This window comes from Pleurodeles waltl, chromosome 3_1 (genome assembly GCF_031143425.1).
Source record: "Pleurodeles waltl isolate 20211129_DDA chromosome 3_1, aPleWal1.hap1.20221129, whole genome shotgun sequence".
Classification (NCBI taxonomy): Eukaryota; Metazoa; Chordata; class Amphibia; order Caudata; family Salamandridae; genus Pleurodeles; species Pleurodeles waltl.
Genome location: NC_090440.1, coordinates 838,769,429 through 838,789,282, shown reverse-complemented (window position 1 = coordinate 838,789,282; position 19,854 = coordinate 838,769,429). Strand labels below are relative to the sequence as shown.

General features: G+C 43.4%; 1 protein-coding gene across 1 annotated transcript in view; it reads right to left on the bottom strand.

Moving 5' to 3' along the window:
• HPS5 (HPS5 biogenesis of lysosomal organelles complex 2 subunit 2) overlaps window positions 1-19,854 on the bottom strand; it is a 422,510-nt gene that overhangs the window by 202,329 nt on the left and 200,327 nt on the right. The window contains exon 12 of the mRNA XM_069223753.1: window positions 19,499-19,658. Within this exon, the coding sequence (XP_069079854.1) occupies window positions 19,499-19,658 (160 nt within the window). The remainder of the gene's footprint in view (window positions 1-19,498; window positions 19,659-19,854) is intronic.

Sequence of the window (19,854 nt, the reverse complement as noted above, 5' to 3'; positions counted from 1 at the left end):
TTGTTTCAGGAAGGAGTATGACTTTGGGTCTGACACAGCTGTTAGCACCTAGGGCTGTGATGCAGAATGTCCCGGGTCCGAAGTTGTGGCTTCCGCGTCGAGCTAGGCTGATATTTCAGCACTGGTGCTTTCAGGTCTAGTGGTCGGCTCGACTCGGAAGGTGTGGGAGTTGGCTCGGGAACATGCATCTTCTGTTGCGTTTTCAACACAGCTGTTCGGTGCTCACCATGGCCCGGAGGCAGTGGCGGTCCCCAAGGAAGTCTTTGTTTGGTCCTGAGCAGGTATGTGTTCCTTTGGGGACGGGGTGTTGGTGCTGGGGCGAGATGGAGGGGATTCTGTACTTACTGCTTTTGCAGGAGTGAGGTCCTGCATAACAAGCTCAGACCCCGAGCTGTCCTTGTGGGAGAAGGTGACCTCATCTGCTACAAACTCCAGGGAGTTAGTAACCTTCCTCCTGCAGGTCCTCCGGTCCGATAATGTCTTGTATTTCCTCAGACCTGCGATGGACATTTCAAGTCTTCCAGCTCATATAACAAGTTACTTACCTTCTGTAATGCATTATCTGGTAGAGACAGGTTCTAGAAGCAGATTCATTACGTTAGAATCTTCTCCATACACAAGCCTGGATCCAGAAGCTTTTTTCCCCTAGCACATCTGCACATCGGAAGAAGGCGTCGCACGACTCCGTATTGACGTCGTCCAACGGATGTAATATCAACAGAGTGCATATAACCCGCTCACCGACGTCAGTGTCTTCCGTGACTATTTTCCACGCTCAAACGTGGAGCCACATACAGAAACTGCATACTGAAACAGTGTGCTAGCACAAAAGACACACCTGTGTCAAATAATCACTGAATTCTTAATACAACGTGCAGATTTCCATAACTAAATCTTCTGAGACCATAGAGGACTCAGTTCACAGAGCAGGGAGGAAGGGAGGGTCGTTAAGAAATCTGCAGCTAGATCTTGCCTATACCAGATAATGCGTTACCGAAGGTAAGTAACTTTTTCATCTGATAGAGACATTTAGCCGCAGATTCCTTACTAGGGAATCAGATACGAAAGTCACGGTAACCCGGAGGAGGGAATTCGAACTGAGACCTCCGAAAAAAGTCTCCAAGTACCATAAAATTGGTCTACAACAAGAGAAAAATACCAGACAATCATAATAATTAGGGTGAGTAATAATATACTCTACAACAGTGGTTCCCAACCTTTTGACTTCTGTGGATCCCTACTTTATCATTAATAGGGCCGAGGGACCCCCAGTGAATATTTATTGGAATATGGGAATTCCCCCCTCCCGAGTCATTTTTGAAAGCCGGGGACCTTATCTGTTCATGTTTTAATTTCTAAGCAGTCACGGGCCCCCGCAGAAGCTTTGTGGGCCCCCAAGGGTCCCCAGATCACAGGTTGGGAACCACTGCTCTATGACATCAAAACATGTAGAAGGAACCACAGGTAAATAAAACCATAACACAAGAAAAACATGACAATAAGCTCATTCATGTTAAGTATGTCAAATGTGTGTCAGAAGTGACCCAATAACATTGAAAATCTCTAACCAGACGAAAACTGGTCTAGTACAAGAGAAATAGACAATGAATTCCTAAGAATAGCTGTGAGAAAAGACATCCTTGTTAGCAAAAGAACTGTGTAAAGGACCACAGTAATAAAAAGTCATAAAAACTTTAATAGCATGGAGATAGCATCACCCATGATCGATGACATTAAAAATATGTTCTTAGAGCAAAACTGGTCAAGAATAATTAAAAAAGACCGGGCATTTATAAGAATGTAGGTGAGCCCTAACATATTTCACAACATAAAACTTGTGGAAGGAACCACGGAAAAGGAGTCATAAACATTCAAAAACATGGAATAAAGAAAATCCTTGTTATTATTACCAATTGGTGTTAGAGGCGAACTAACAAAATGAATAATAAGCTACTTGCTTCCTTAATGAAATGCAAACCCATGCCCATCAATACTGTGGAAAGGACCACAGCAATGACATCATAAAGACAAGAAAAACATGGGTAAGAAACATTACCCATGACCATAGGACCGTATTGCCAAAAGAGGTAGTGAAGATAAATCTATTTGTTCTTATATGTAGTCTGAAACTGCATGTTGTACCCTTTTGGAATACAGAGCAGCATAGCATCCCATTGAGCAATACCCTTACCATGTAAATGTATAATTGCCCTCTTTAAAAAAAACAAAAAAAACAAATAGCAACCATTTGGCAAATAAATATATTTTTCCCCAGGAAAAGCAGCTAGAGATGATAAAAACATCTTCAAGATATTCTCAATATTGACATAAGAGTATACCAAACAAATGCCTATGTAGTACCCAACAAAATAGACATATATATTTCTCTTTATTTAGTTTTATAATTATTATATTATTATATATATATATATATATATGGAAAATGTCACTTACCCAGTGTACATCTGTTCGTGGCATGAGTCGCTGCAGATTCACATGCTGTGCACAGTCCGTCGTCTGGTGTTGGGCTCGGAGTGTTACAAGTTGTTTTTCTTCGAAGAAGTCTTTTCGAGTCACGAGACCGAGGGACTCCTCCCCTTTCGGTTCCATTGCGCATGGGCGTCGACTCCATCTTAGATTGTTTTCCCCGCAGAGGGTGAGGTAGGAGTTGTGTATATTAGTAATAGTGCGCCCATGCAATGGAATGAATACTTATGTACATAATAAAGGTTTAGAGTAATATATTTACAAATGTACAATTGTTTAAGATCTACTTCTAAACGGCTACAGGCTCCCGGGGAGGCGGGTGGGCGCATGTGAATCTGCAGCGACTCATGCCACGAACAGATGTACACTGGGTAAGTGACATTTTCCGTTCGATGGCATGTGTAGCTGCAGATACACATGCTGTGCATAGACTAGTAAGCAGTTATCTCCCCAAAAGCGGTGGTTCAGCCTGTAGGAGTTGAAGTAGTTTGAAATAATGTTCTTAGTACAGCCTGACCTACTGTGGCTTGTTGTGCAGTGAACACATCTACACAGTAGTGCTTTGTAAATGTATGAGGCGTAGACCAGGTTGCTGCCTTACATATTTCGTTCATTGGAATATTCCCTAGAAAGGCCATGGTAGCTCCTTTCTTTCTGGTTGAGTGTGCCTTTGGTGTAATAGGCAGCTCTCTTTTTGCTTTAAGATAGCAGGTTTGAATACACTTAACTATCCACCTAGCAATGCCTTGTTTTGAAATTGGATTTCCTGTATGAGGTTTTTGAAAGGCAATAAATAGTTGTTTTGTCTTCCTAATTTGTTTTGTTCTGTCAATGTAGTACATTAGTGCTCTCTTGATGTCTAATGTATGTAGTGCTCTTTCAGCTACGGAATCTGGCTGTGGGAAGAACACTAGTAATTCTACTGTTTGATTCAAGTGGAACGGTGAGATAACCTTTGGTAAGAACTTTGGATTTGTTCTTAGAACTACCTTATTCTTGTCTATTTGAATAAATGGTTCTTGTATGGTAAATGCCTGAATCTCACTCACCCTTCTTAGAGATGTGATGGCAATGAGAAATGCAACTTTCCACGTTAAGTATTGCATTTCACAAGAATGCATGGGTTCGAAAGGGGGACCCATGAGCCTTGTTAAGACAATGTTGAGGTTCCATGAAGGAACAGGTGGTGTCCTTGGTGGTATAATTCTCTTTAGGCCTTCCATAAACGCTTTAATGACAGGTATTCTAAATAGGGAAGTTGAATGAGTAGTCTGCAGGTAAGCAGATATTGCGGTGAGATGTATCTTTATGGAAGAAAAAGCTAGATTTGTTTTTTGCAAGTGTAGTAAATATCCTACTACATCTTTTGGAGATGCGTGTAATGGTTGAATTTGATTGTTATGGCAGTAACAAACAAATCTTTTCCATTTATTTGCATAGCAGTGTCTAGTGGAAGGTCTTCTTGCTTGTTTTATGACCTCCATACATTCCTGTGTGAGGTCTAAGTGTCCGAATTCTAGGATTTCAGGAGCCAAATTGCTAGATTCAGCGATGCTGGGTTTGGATGCCTGATCTGTTGTTTGTGTTGTGTTAACAGATCTGGTCTGTTGGGTAGCTTGACATGAGGTACTACTGACAGGTCTAGTAGTGTTGTGTACCAAGGTTGTCTTGCCCATGTTGGTGCTATTAGTATGAGTTTGAGTTTGTTTTGACTCAATCTGTTTACTAGATATGGAAGGAGAGGGAGAGGGGGAAAAGCGTACGCAAACATCCCTGACCAGTTCATCCATAGAGCATTGCCTTGGGATCGCTGGTGTGGGTACCTGGATGCGAAGTTTTGGCATTTTGAGTTTTCTTCTGTTGCAAATAGGTCTATTTGGGGTGTTCCCCAAATTTGAAAGTAAGTGTTCAGTATTTGGGGGTGAATTTCCCATTCGTGGATTTGTTGGTGATCTCGCGAGAGATTGTCTGCTAGCTGGTTTTGGATCCCTGGAATAAATTGTGCTATTAGGCGAATGTGGTTGTGAATCGCCCAATGCCATATTTTTTGTGTTAGGAGACACAACTGTGTTGAGTGTGTCCCCCCCGTTTGTTTAAATAATACATTGTTGTCATGTTGTCTGTTTTGACAAGAATGTATTTGTGGGTTATCATTGGCTGAAATGCTTTTAGCGCTAGAAATACTGCTAACAGTTCTAGGTGATTTATGTGAAACTGCCTTTGATGTATGTCCCATTGTCCTTGGATGCTGTGTTGATTGAGGTGTGCTCCCCACCCTGTCATGGAAGCATCGGTTGTTATGACGTATTGTGGCACTGGGTCCTGGAAAGGCCGCCCTTTGTTTAAATTTGTACTGTTCCACCATAGAAGCGAGATGTATGTTTGGCGGTCTATCAACACCAGATCTAGAAGTTGACCCTGTGCATGTGACCATTGTGATGCTAGGCACTGTTGTAAGGGCCGCATGTGTAACCTTGCGTTTGGGACAATGGCTATGCATGAAGACATCATGCCTAGGAGTTTTAATACCATTTTTGCTTGTATCTTTTGTGTTGGATACATGGCCTGTATTACCTTGTGAAATGTTTGAACCCTTTGTGGACTTGGAGTGGCTATCCCTTCTGTTGTGTTGATTGTCGCTCCTAAGTATTGCTGTGTTTGGCACGGCAAAAGGTGTGACTTTGCATAGTTGATGGAGAAACCTAGCTTGTGAAGGGTCTGTATGACATACTTTGTGTGATATGAACACTTTGTTAGCGTGTTGGTTTTGATTAACCAGTCGTCTAAGTAAGGGAACACGTGTATTTGCTGCCTTCTGATATGTGCAGCTACTACTGCTAGGCATTTTGTAAAGACTCTTGGCGCGGTTGTTATTCCGAATGGCAACACTTTGAATTGGTAATGTATTCCTTTGAATACAAACCTTAGGTATTTCCTGTGTGAAGGATGTATCGGTATATGGAAATATGCATCTTTTAGGTCTAATGTTGTCATGTAGTCTTGCTGTTTGAGCAGTGGGATTACGTCTTGTAATGTGACCATGTGAAAGTGGTCTGATTTGATGTAGGTATTTAGTGTTCTGAGATCTAGTATTGGTCTCAGAGTTTTGTCCTTTTTTGGTATTAGAAAGTACAGTGAGTAAACTCCTGTGTTTTTCTGTAGACTTGGTACTAATTCTATTGCGTCCTTTTGCAGTAATGCTTGAACTTCTAGTGCTAGAAGATCTATATGCTGTTTTGACATATTGTGTGTTTTCGGTGGGACATTTGGAGGGAATTGGAGAAATTCTATGCAATAACCATGCTGGATAATTGCTAAGACCCAAGTGTCTGTTGTTATTTCCTCCCAAGATTTGTAGAACTGGCTTAGTCTTCCCCCCCACTGGTGTTGTGTGAAGGGGTTGTGTGACTTGTGAGTCACTGTTTATTTTGAGGGGTTTTGGGACCTTGAAATTTTCCCCGATTTCTTGGGAATTGGCCTCCTCTGTATTGTCCCCGAAAACCTCCCCTTTGATATTGTCCCTGGTAGGTAGGTGGTCTTGTTTGTGAGGTGTTGGTTTCTGTGGGTTGACCTCGAAACCCTCCCCGAAAAGGTGTTTTCCGAAATGTGCCTCTGCTCTGCGGGGAGTACAGTGCGCCCATGGCTTTGGCTGTATCGGTGTACTTTTTTAGTTTTTCAATGGCAGTGTCCACCGCTGGCCCAAACAATTGCTGTTCATTAAACGGCATATTGAGCACAGCCTGTTGTATTTCAGGTTTGAACCCAGATGTGCGCAGCCATGCGTGTCTCCTTATTGTGACTGCAGTGTTTATTGTCCGTGCAGCTGTATCCGCTGCATCCATGGAAGTCCATATCTGATTGTTCGAGATACTTTGTCCCTCTTCCACCACCTGTTGCGCTCTTTTTTGGAGCTCTTTGGGTAGGTGTTCGATGAGATGCTGCATTTCATCCCAATGAGCCCTGTCGTATCTCGCCAAGAGTGCTTGCGAGTTGGCGATACGCCACTGATTTGCTGCTTGTGCTGCAACCCTTTTTCCCGCTGCATCAAATTTGCGGCTCTCCTTGTCCGGAGGTGGTGCGTCGCCTGATGTATGCGAGTTGGCTCTCTTACGAGCTGCCCCCACAACTACTGAGTCCGGTGTCAGTTGTGTTGTAATAAATATAGGGTCTGTGGGTGGTGCCTTATATTTTTTCTCCACCCTTGGAGTTATAGCTCTGCCTTTAACTGGCTCCTGAAATATTTGTTTCGAGTGCCTTAGCATTCCTGGGAGCATGGGAAGGCTTTGATAATGGCTATGGGTGGAGGACAGGGTGTTAAAGAGGAAGTCATCCTCAATAGGCTCCGAATGTAGTGATACATTATGGAATTCGGCTGCCCTAGCGACCACCTGTGCATATGATGTACTGTCCTCAGGTGGTGACGGTTTAGTTGGGTACGACTCTGGGCTATTGTCTGATACTGGGGCGTCGTAGAGGTCCCATGCATCTGGATCATCCTGGCTCATTGTGGTATGAGCTGGCGAGTGTGTTAATGGTGGAGTTTGCGCCGGTGATGCATGAGTTGATGGTGGTGGAGAAGGTGGTGGAGTTACTTTCTTCACCACCTTTGCTTGTGGTTGCTTGTCTCCTTGTTGGAAGGCAAGTTTCCTTTTGATTTTGATTGGGGGAAGAGTGCTGATCCTCCCAGTATCTTTTTGAATAAAGAGCCGCTTTTGCGTGTGATCTGGCTCTATTGTTTGTAATTCCTCTTCAAATCTGTGTTTTTTCATTTGAGAGGACAGTCCTTGTTCCTCTGAGTAGGAACTGATTCTCGGTTCGGATGCCTGATGTTTCGGCACCGAAACCTTTTCTACTGATTTTTTCGGCTCCGACAAAATCTTTTTTCTTTTCTGCGTCGTGCCCTCTTGATGCCGACCAGTCTCGGTGCCGCTGTCTCGGTGCCAAATGTTTTCTGCGCCACTCTCTCAGGCCCGAGAGTGCTGCGTGCCTGTATCTCGACCGGAGTCGGATGACTTCGGCACCAGCCCGCCCTTTTTCGGAGCCGATGGACGGTCACCTACTTTTCGGGTTAAGCCATGGCCTGTTGGCGGTGGCGTCCCCTGGGCTTTGTCAGTCTTTTCGTGAGCTTTTTGTTTCGACGTCTTACTCACGGTTGACGTTTCTTCGGCGTCGAGTTCTTCGGAATCCGACTCGCGGATGGAGAAAGTTTCTTCTTCTTCCTCCTCGAACCGTTGTTGTCCTGTCGGCGTGGACGCCATCTGCAATCTCCTGGCTCTTCGGTCTCTGAGCGTTTTCTTTGACCGAAACGTGCGACAGGCTTCGCACGTAGTCTCCTTGTGCTCGGGGGACAGGCACAAGTTACAGACCAAATGTTGATCCGTATAAGGATATTTATTATGGCATTTAGGACAGAATCGGAACGGGGTCCGTTCCATCAGTCTTGAAGTCGCACGCGGTTGGGCCGACCAGGCCCCGACGGGGGATCGAAATTACCCCGAAGGGCCACCGGAGCTCTTCAAGATTCGGTGTCGATTTGTGCTAACTAACCCGATACCGAACGAAACAATACCGACGATTTTTTCCGAGATTCTAACTAACTTTCCGACCCGAACCCGATGGCGGAAAAAAAACAATCTAAGATGGAGTCGACGCCCATGCGCAATGGAACCGAAAGGGGAGGAGTCCCTCGGTCTCGTGACTCGAAAAGACTTCTTCGTAGAAAAACAACTTGTAACACTCCGAGCCCAACACCAGACGGCGGACTGTGCACAGCATGTGTATCTGCAGCTACACATGCCATCGAACATATATATATATATATATATATTTTTTTTTTATTTGTTTTTAGAAGCTGAATAAAATGGCAAGTATGAAAAAGGGACCTTGGCAGTGTGGCGGAAACCAAGGTATGTGAATAAAAATAATCTGTCTAATTTTGTATATTTCGTTGAACCTAACCTACAACAACTAGAGTCGGGTAATGATGCAAATGGTTGTACCTAGATGAGGTATTAACATCTAACCTCCTCAGGCACAACAGATATAAATATCTTCATAGAGAAGAAGTACTCCTGAAGACGGCAAAACTCTTCAGAAAAGAAGGAAGTCTTAAATACAAATGCAAAAGTGAAGAACAACTCCTAAAAAGTCCATAATATTAATTATTCTACACAAGAGACTGAACAGGAACTACAAAGAGATATGTCTCCATGAAGACCCATGATAAACTGACATGTCAAGAAAAGAAAAGAATAGTGTTCAAAGAACATGTCGACACCATACAAATGTCTACATTAAAGTGTAGAAAATCCATCAAACTGTGATGGTTATCCAGTACAAACCTGTAAGTCAAAACAAGGAACATATGTATGGATTCTAAAGTATCCAATCTACCAAAAGTAGAAAAAATGATACTTCCATATCATAGGTAAAAGTAAATGTACACCACAATTAGTGTAGATCATTAACTACCTTATTTGTCAGTACAAGAAGGAAACAGGCAACCTTAGTGCTGTAGAATCATTATGAATAAACCACTTTGAACAGAGATTAAACAAGTTGACTATAAGGGTTACTAGTATGATTCCATAATCTCACAAGTAAGAAAAACTAACTCTCTGCTGAGGGAACAACTCTGTACCCTCAAATGAAGGTGTATTAGCCCACAAGTTAAGTAATCCTGATTGTGCACATATGTATGAATACTCACCAGCATAAAAGCATATACTCAAATACTCCACATAGAGTATAGCATATACCATAAAGGAAACAACTCTTAAGCACAAGCGTTTCTTCAGAGTAAAGTTAACAACATCACCTATATATCAGTTGTATTAAAAAGTGATAATCCTCTAAGCGACTGTATTGACAAACTTGAAGTGGAAAGTCATCACTTTACACCAAGTAATGATGAGAATGAAAGTAGCCTTGAACATAAGACATGAAAGGCCCCATAAAGTTCTAGGGCACTATCAACCCAATAACAATTTAAGGAAAAATAGCACCTGCCAAACGCAGGAACACCCTCGGTGCCACAATTAGGTTGTAACAGATAGTTAACTGCCTCACTGCCCATCAAAGCATGGCTCTTCTGTAGAATGACTTAAGACAAATAGCACCTTACTAGTCAGTACAGGAGTAATAAACTAGGCCAAAAGGTAGAGAGGAACCAAGCTAATTCGCTGTTCCACCCCTACTGTCACGAAAAAGCCTTAAAGCGGAGTCTGCCTGTGCACCAAATAAATAGGCACCATCAAACGTTATGTCAATTAATGTGGCTTGGAATGGCTCTGAAAACCATGAGGTGCGTAACAAGGCATGGCGACGAAGCGCAACTGAGGAAACCATAGCTCAACCCACAGAGTCAGCAGTCTCCATACCACAGCAAATGATTATCAAGCAGCTGGACATCTTCAATCATAGGAGTACTCCTGTTATCTTCGGGCAGCCTGTGCCACCAAACTTCAATGATTAGGACGTCTTATAAGACAAGTCAGATCAACAGTGGGAGGTCAATGCCTGTGGTATATAACCCAGTCAACAAGGGCCCCTGTATCAGGCTTAGCCAAGCCCCTAATTAAACATCATGTAGGGCTTCGCTGTAAGGAAGCACTTGTTCAACCCCTGTTTGGCCTTAATGGAGGACATCAATTAGGGGATCTTAAGTTAATTCCACTGATGGAAGAGTCAGATCCAACACAACTGCAACCCTTTTCAGCATTTCTGCAAAAGAGGAGCTAGCCCTCCGTAGCAAGTCCAGGAGGAGGAAGTAGGACTGAGGCTGAAGAAGAATCCAAGCCACTAGCCGCAGCCATTTCAGTTAGCCAGCTGTCCTCTCTATGAGGTTCCAACTACTCTACCGCCTCTCCACCATCTTCCTCAGCAGGATAAACATGTGGGGACACTTGTTGGGGTAGATCAGAGATAACAAGCATGACTGACACCGTTCCCGATGTAGACCGGCATTGAGAAGGTGATTCCTTGACATCTATTCTGACTTCAGACGGAGAGGGATTCGACTTCGATCGATGTTACAAGCGGCGTCGCTGGAGTCGGCTGATCAGATACCAGTGCCAAAGGTGGAAACACTGAAGGGATGTGCATCGGTGCCGTAACGGCTTCATCAACCAACACTGAAGGCCTAAATGAAGCTGAAGGTGAACCCCCCCCCGGCATGGACACCGTCAAGGCACTATGCACCTCCTTGGTACCCACAGGCTCTCCAGAGGAAGAAGATTCACCAAAGACAGGGTGAAGGGAAGCGTAATATTTACGGACCTGGTCAAGAGTGGCCCCGTCTACTGGGCCTCTGAACCCTGGTGCTACTCCACCTGCTACACCAATGGAAGACAGTGTAGAAGGTGTTTGTAGGAGAGTGTAGGGGAGGTGCATGGTTTATTCCACCAACATCCCCCAAACTGTCTACATCACAGTACCAAACACAGACTGGCCAATAATAGTAGTTTTTATAATGGAGCCCCAGCATGGACTTTTAAAATGGCTAGAAGCCTTCTACATGCATGGCGCCTATAAATTACCTGTAAATGATAAATGTGGCAGTGAGACAATGCGTGAGTGCTCAGCCTTTAGGAGCTCAAAATGATTTTCAACGATCAGAAGTAGCCCTCACTAATAATAAGGTTGGAGGCCACTGCTTCAGTTACACCAAACATACGGTTAGAAATAAAACAACAGCACTCATGAACACAAACAGTGCCAATTATAAGCACTCACCATCACTGCAATTCTTCTATTGTATCATCCTCAGTTTTGTACTTGGTTTAACAACACAGGTGGTTGCTATTTTAGAAGTTAAATAATATTATTAGAATAACGAGTGCTACTTAAGTCCATTAATTATTCAGTTGTTTGCAATGTTTGCTGGCTTCATGCAAAGAACCATACGGCCAGTGCAGGGAGACTCCCAAGTAATTTTCTCCATGTCTAATCAACTAAGAAGAAGAGGGTGGGTGGGAATGAGTATTCTTTGTTGTTTGGCTATTCCTGCTAAAATAGTACTTATTTTACTTTTTATAACTTTACTCTCCGTCATTTCTACTGTACCAATACTCCATTCTCACTCTACTGGAGCTTATACATTTCCTGGCCTCTCTTACGCATCAGCCAACCTACAAATTGATACTTAAAAAAAATAAAAACAAGTTCAATACGACCATCCGTTTGGCGGTGGCTGTTCTTTCAAAAATGACAATAGTTCACCTAACCCTACTTAGATGAATATAAGTCGGTAAATGGCCAAGCATAAAATTGTATAAACATTATAACCCTCAATTTCAAAGGCATGAACCACCCAGTGAAAAGACAGAGGGTTATAAAGTGTGCATATATAGATTAAAAGGAGACATAAATCTATTACAGGAATGCAAAACTGGACTGAAGGTGGCTTTGACTTGAAGAGGAGGTTTCATACATGAGTTAGCTAGCTTCCCAACCACTGGTGAAAAACACTGAGTTGTCACCTTAGTTGCCATCAATGTTTTATTGAAGTTGACTGATGAAGAAATTAAGAAGTTTACCTCCAAACTAAGCAAGTCTATGTTGTTGATATATATGTTCAAAATGATAACCCTTAGTTCTGGAACAACCAAACCACTGGCTCCTAAGGTGAAATCTGTGATGTCTACTCTGGGGGGGTCTGTGATTTTACAGAAAATTAAATATTAACATAGTCATAAAGTACATAGAAAAGCAAAAATGAAAAATTGACATTTAAAAAAAATCTGCAAATATGAAGGATTTTGAAACTGGATAATAAAAATGAAGTTGGCATTGTTATATTGATTCGATAAAGCAACAGAAGTAAAGTAGAATCTAGTATGGGTGACTGGTGGCCTTAATTGAAGGACTGGTATATACTGACAAAAAAGAGCAAGCATTAGGAGTTAAAGAGGTAAAGTGGCTTGGTAGAGTGTAGGACACCATCCTGTCTTTCAGGAATAAAACTAAGGGCCTGGTTTAGAGGCTGGCGGGTGGGTGGACAACCCATCGCCTTATTACAAGTTCATTATATCCTGTTCAAACTCTAAACTAGGCCCTACATTTTAGAAAGCCCCAATCTTCCTGTTAAAGTTACAATTTCAATTTTTGTATTATTTTTATTTTTTTATTTTTAATAAAATATGTCATAGTTTGTATATTTGTTTGGTGTACATTTTTCATATATTTATATACTGTTTTAATGTTTAGAAGCTGCCTAGCTGGAGGTCCCAGGTTTCCAGCTGTGATTCAGTGACGGTTGACAAAATGTAAAAGGTTAATAACCACTGACCTAAACAACAAAATGAACTTGATATCAGGTGATGATTTGCTGCTGTTGGGTGCTGAGTTTAAGTTCCCAATGAACTACACAGACAGATCATCAAATTGCAAGCACCGCCTCCCTAAAGCACAAAACAGTAGGAAGAACCTTTGCACAAACAATCTAAGAGACACATGTAGGACACAACATCCTTACACCTAGAATTTCACCTTCCTCTCAAATCCCTCATGAGTCTTTCTTCAAAATCTATTATGTCATGATCTATGGGAACTGCTTATAGGATACTGGCAACGTAACAACTGTAGCAAAATTAGTCTTCTATCATTTTTAAACTCTCTATTACCTGGAAGTTACCAAATGCAGAAAATTAAACATGGCACATGCATGAAGAAATTATTAAAAATCAGGAAAACATCAACAAAATAAACCAGACCATCATAAACAATTTGAAAGCTAACTCTAAATCAGATAGCTTCCCAGAGCCTATTTTGAGAGCCTTTAAAACAACCATTAGAAACGGTTTAATGAGCGTAAGACCAAGCATGCGCAAAGCCATAAAAGGAACAGTGGACAAGGGAAAGAAATAAAACACTTAGGGGGTCATTCTAAGTCTAGCGGGCGGCGGAGGCCGCCCGCCAGACTTCCCCCCTCCAAAATACCGCTCCGCGGTCGCAAGACCGCTGAGGGTATTTTGGCTTTTGCACTGGGCTGGCAGGGGCGACCGCCAAAAGGCCGCCCGCCAGCCCAGTGCAAAAACCCTTCCCACTAGGACGCCGGCTCAGAATTGAGCGGGCGGAGTGGGAAGGTGCGACGGGTGCAATGCAGACACTGAAATACAAAGTGGGGCCCTCTTACGGGGGCCCCTGCAGTGCCCATGCCATTGGCCCCCAGGGGCCCCACGACAACCCATACCGCCATCCTGTTCCTGGCGGGAGAACCGCCAGGAACAGGATGGCGGTATGGGCTGTCAGCAAGCTGCGCCGCCATGGGGGATTCCCAGGGCAGCAGAAAACCGTCGGGAGACCGCCGGTTTTCCACTTCTGACCGCGGCAAAACCGCCGCGGTCAGAATGCCCTGCGGGGCACCGCCAGCCTGTTGGCGGTGCTCCCGCCGACCCTGGCCCCGGCGGTAAGGAACAGCCGGGGTCAGAATCACCCCCTTAGTTATCCAACACAGACACTCTAAAAATAATAAAAAACTTGAATTACTGAACAAGAAACAAACAGATAATAACATACCAAGTACTCTGGTAGAAGTCATGGTCAGAAAACCAAAGACACTAAAACTGAGTGAAGCAAACAGAGAAGGGGTAATTACTGGCCCCATATGTGAAGCTGAAACACAAAAGATTAAATATTCCCTTAATTAAATATGTGAAAGGTTTAAATCACACTAAACTGCAAAGGGTAGCGGACATTTCGTAAGATTTTGTATACCAAACTCTATTCAGACAACTAAGATAACCTTCAAGGTTGTGAACAATACTGGATCTTACCTCTTAATCACTTAATGTGGCAATCAAATCAGAAGAAGTTAAAAGAGTTGTAGGAAAGATGTAAAAACAATGGAAAGAACCAAGTCCTAACTGATTTCTTCAAAATGTTATGCAACCTTCAGGAACCTTTTACAAAAAAAAAAAAAAAAAAGTACAGATCCATCCCATCATTTTCCGACTACGTGAGAAATCAAGGAAACACCTGTAGAGGCAATCAGTGTACTGGAGTGGTGTAGAGTGCAGTGGCAAAGAGTGCAGTGCTGTAGAGTAGAGTGGAGAAGAGTGAACTGGCAAAGAGTAGAGGAGGTGAAGTGTGAAGTCGCGTAGAGTGCAGTGGCATAGAGTGGAGCAGTGCAGAGTGGATTGGTATGAAGTGGAGTGATGTAGAGTAGAGTGCAGTGGTGTAAAGTGGTGCAGAGTAGAGTGCAGTGGCATAGAGTGGAGTATTCATAGTGTGGTAGCATACTACCATTAGAGACAATACATCTCATTTGAAATGACCATTATATTTGCGCACACATACAGTTTTACTAATAAAACTATACAGTGCGCAGACAAAAATATGTGGAAATTGCATCACCTAGTTTAATGATTCGTTTTGATTATATTCAAGTTTTTGTTTCCAACACACTTTATAAATAACAAAAAAAAATGTGTTTTATTTGTGCGTTCATATCTCTATATAAATTTTGAAATACTTACAAAGTTCATTTCAACGGTGTCATGTGCTGGAAAAAAACTCTTTCCACCCCAGTATTAAGCAAGACTGTCACAGAGATCCTCTCACTTCGAAGTCAGAGAAAGAAAAGTAAATAAGCGTCATTGGAAGACAAAAATGAATAAGATTTAATGGCCTGTTAACATAAAGAGGGTTCAAGAAAGGATACAGAAAACATGGTTTAGCCAACAGGAGTGGCAAACTGTACCTCGAGAGCTTAAAGCAAATAAAGCCAGGAAATGGAATGTATTCTAAGGTTAACTTTCTGAAAGTCCCCAAGATGTCTTTAGCAAACCAGAAAGCTATAGGCAGTGACCTAAACATTTGGGCGATACCTCCTGTTTTTTTTCTTAGGACCAGAAAAACGTTCTCTTCTCTTACAGAACAAGAGCCTGCCAACGTCTACATCCTCTTCATCTCGTCATCTGTGTGCGGACTGAAGAGAACCGATCCAGAAAATGGAAGGATTACGATTTTTTTTGCTGTGCATTCATCATAATTGGGGTAAACGTAGGATACGGTGTATAGCTCTGTTGCTATAATCTGATGAAGCAATATCAGATAAATCCAGAGATGCACTATTTCATCTGGTTTGACCCCACATGACCTTCATGGAAGTCCTTCCTTTTGAAATTTACAAGATCATCTAGATTTATCTTCATGAACTCATACATTTCTTAATTGTAACAATCTAGAAAGGCATCTGCTTCTGCTTTTAAACCCATGCCAGATGCGCTGCACATTTGTTTAACTAATGCTTACCGTCTTATTCTTTGAGAACTAGCTGAAATGTGACACTACCTTGGGGAAGTATTGATAACAAAATGCCAGATGCCCGCATTATTGATGGAGTCTCTTCTGGTCACTATAGTACCTTGATGGTAGGCAAGGAGGCTGGGAAGGAATGTTCTGCCTCCACCCCGGTGGATGGGAAGGTTAAAAATGACTTTTCCGCTAGGACAAGTATTGTCAGACCTGTCACAGGGAGTAGCGGGGTTCTATATGCAATCTCAACATTCTTTTTTGGAATATCACGGGTATTAGTGCTAAAGTGGCAGACAGAAACTGGATTTCCTTGTTATCTAATCATCAGGTAGTTTGCCTTCAGAAAACTAGTGCAAACTCGAATGTTCATGTTTCATGTTCATGTTAACGGCTTTATGTCTATTTCAACCCTACCAACACTGACCCCTGCAGGGCGCAGTAGTGGGGGATTGCAGACACTCAGTATTTCTATGTCCGCAAAAGTGACTGTAACTCAGACTGATTTTCCCTTCTTCCAGTTGATAGCGTTGTCTATTAAAGGGTGTCACTTAATTCTGTTTGTTTACTTTTATCATAATAAGTTCTCCAAAAGTAATGTCCAAATTGTGGATCACCTTGCCCACAGCCTTGATTAAATTGCAAGGGGGGGGGGGGTTAGGTTCATGTTATTTATTATGTATTCTAAAGTACTCTGATCATGAACTGACTTCTGGTATTGATTGATTAGACTTTTTATGAAATAATGTTTAAAAATGTTTTACCACTTTTTCATGAATTATTTTGAACTAGCGATATTGTTACGTTACGTGTGTAGAAGTGCCCTTGTTGGCAAGCGTACACCCCCCACCCCACTTTTTTGCCTGATATTGATGCCAGAGTGACAGTGTGTGCTGGGATCCTGCTAACCAGGCCCCAGCACCAGTGTTCTTTCCCAAAACATTTGCCATTGTTTACACAATTGGTACACCCTTAGCGCTCAGTTAGGTTCCTTGTAAAAGGTACCCAGGGTACCAAGGGCCCTGTGACCAGGGAAAGTCCCTGCAGCATGTATTATGCTACCCTGGGGGACGCATCACCAACCACATGCACACTGCCATTGCAGCTTGTGTGTGATGGTGGGGCAAAAAAGACTAACTCAACATGGCACCTCTCCCAGAGTGCCATGCCCACAAACCACTGCCTGTGGCATAGGTAAGTCACCCCTCTAGCAGACCTTGCAGCCCAAAGGCTGGGTGCACTATACTACAGGTGAGGGCATAGCTGCATGAGCAATAGGTCCCTACAGTGTCTAAGTCAATTCTTAGATATTGTAAGTGCAGTGTGGCCATATTGAGTATATGGTGTAGGAGTTTGTCATCATAAACTCCATAGCTCCATAAAGGCTTCACTGAATTCTGGGAAGTTTGGTATCAAACTTATCAGCACCATAAACCCACACTGATGCGAGTGTTGGATTTATTGAGAAATGCATCCAGAGGGCATCTTAGAAATACCCCCTGTATGTTAGCCAAATTGATAGTGCAGGACTGACCGGTCCGTGCCAGCCTGCCACTTTCAGACAAGTTTCTGACCACATAAGGGAAGAGCCTTTGTGCTCTATGTGGCCAGAAACAAAGCCTGTCCTACAGGAACTCTAACACCTGGCGGTAAGCCTCAAAGGCTCACGCCTCCTGTTTCAGTGTCCCAGGGCACTCCAGCTAGTGGAGATGCCTGCCCACAGGACAAAGCCCAACTTTTGGTGGCAAGCCCAGCAGGAAAATTAATGAGAGCAGGGAGGAGTTACCACCTCAGCTGGGGCCACCCCTAAGGAGTCTAGAGCTGAGCTGACCCCTCATTGCAAAATCCTCCATCTTAGTTTGGAGGGCAGGGACCAATAAGGTTAGGTCTGTGTCCCCTCCCCAAATTCCTGGCGACCTCACAAGAAGAAAGGAGGAGGACTGCTAAGATGAAACCCCAGCAGAGAAGACTGAAGATGAAAACTGATTTGGCCCCAGCCCTACCGACCTGTCTCCAGCTTCTTAAAGCCCTGAGGGCTCCTGGGAGGGATCCTGTAGGAACAGCGACCTCTGAAAAGCCTCCAGAGGACTGCCTGCATCACAGAGGACCAAGAAATAACAAGGACAGCGGCCCTGTCCGAGAAGAAACTCCATCTAAGGACTCCAGTACCGCGAGTCCTGTCCACTCTGCACCAGATGCCCATAGGCTGGGTCCAGGTGACCCAACCAACTAGAGCTGGTCCCCAGAGGATTCTGCACAAGTGCCCCCCCTCGGCTGACCCCTCTGTCCAACAGGAGAACGTCTGCAGCCTTAATCCGGAGTACCCCCGACCGCAACAGAACCAGACGAAGACACTCTGCACCTGCAGCCCCCTGGCCTTGGGGAATCCGAATTCTGGGACAGCAACATACAGCAGGCATGGTTCAGGCTCCTTGTCCAGCCCATGGTTTTCCGGAACCGACCCCCTGGACCCAGCCTGCAGGATTTACATGACTCCCAGAGTCCCCCTATAGGAAAGCACTGGGAGCCCGACGCGGAGTTTGCACCCTACACCCGGCCGCCCCTCAGGGTGTGTGTTTGGTGTTGACCTGTAAATGTGTACTTTGTAAATTGACGTTTTATGGCCTCTCTGGCCGAAATAAAGTTTCTTTGACTGGCTAGACTCTCACTATCTCACTGCACGGAACATAACAGAGTATGGTTTAGGGCTTAAAAACAATATCACCCTGACCACTAGGCTCATATGTCTAAAAGGGTCTTAAAGCTACTGTAGAACTAGTGGGAGACCAGAACATTTTATCTGTGATCTCCGTAAAAGCAGAGTAAAGGCCTTGGTTGAACCCCGTTACAGCATTGTCTCAACATTCACCAAAGTGCTATCTGAGGAGTCACCATAGAAATATCCAGCTTTGCCTTTTCTCTCAACAATAACTCCTGAAAAGTGTAAATGTCATCCAATAGTGAGAGTCCATATGGAGAGGCGATGAGTGACTTATTGATGGCGAGTGCCTCGATGTTGAGTGTTAAGAAGATTCACGTCTTGACATCAACTGTGCCTTCGAAGGTGATATTGTGTCACTCTGTAGCATCAGCCCTGTCTTCCAAGGTGAGAAGTATGGTACAATATCAGACTTAGATGTCTGTATCCATGACAGACCTTGCCAGGAGTGGTGGGGCCTCTTGTGCGTACTTCCTTCCCTGGATCTCCAACTTCGAGATTCCTTCGGGCTGAGAATTCAGGAGCAGTAGAAGAAGCGCCCCCACCAGCCACATTATTGCACTCTTGCATCTTCTAATCCTCTCAAACATCTTGTGGCAGAAGGGGTACTCTTCCACAGTATAGGACCTTGGCAGGTAGCCACACACAGAGCATGAGTTTTTTTATGCCTTCTATCTTCCACAGCTTGTGCACTGGACAAAAAGGGATAGCACTTATTTTGTCAAAAAGACTGGAGAAACAGAATTCTTTTCAGGAAATACTTAAAACATCCATCAAGTGGAAGCTTACAGGTGCAGACACACAAGAGGTTTTAAAGCTTATCTCTTCAGCGTAGCATGTACAAAGCCACAGGAGAGTCTTCCTTGAGTCCTCATTATTCTACTATACCCCCAATCCTTCTAGCGCCCACCTTCTACTCTCTTTCTATTCAGTTATGTAAATGTTCTGCAGCTGCTGAACAAAAAAAAGGACCACAATTTTAAACCTCCAAATAGATGTGTTCCTCTATCAGACTCTCCTTTGCATGTTTGTCCTTACCCATTTCTGCCTGTTCCTCTTCATGATGTGAGGAAACCTCTTTAAGCCGCTCTTCATCGGACATATTTTGGCTGTGCACGGAACCAGAGTCCTCATCTGATTGGCTACATCTTCGACTAATCACTCTGTAAATTCCGGAATCCAGTACATTGAAGCTTTCCTGGAAAAATGAATCTGGAGTCAAAATATAATAGTGCATGTAATATTTTAAACAAATCTAAAAAAGGATATCGGATTGCCATGCCAACAGACTAAATCTACTGAGAAAATAGCAACCCTTGAGAAAAAAATGAATTGTCTATTTGTTTAAAAGTATTGTTTTCATCACAGAAGGGCTGCCTGAAGAATCAAAATCT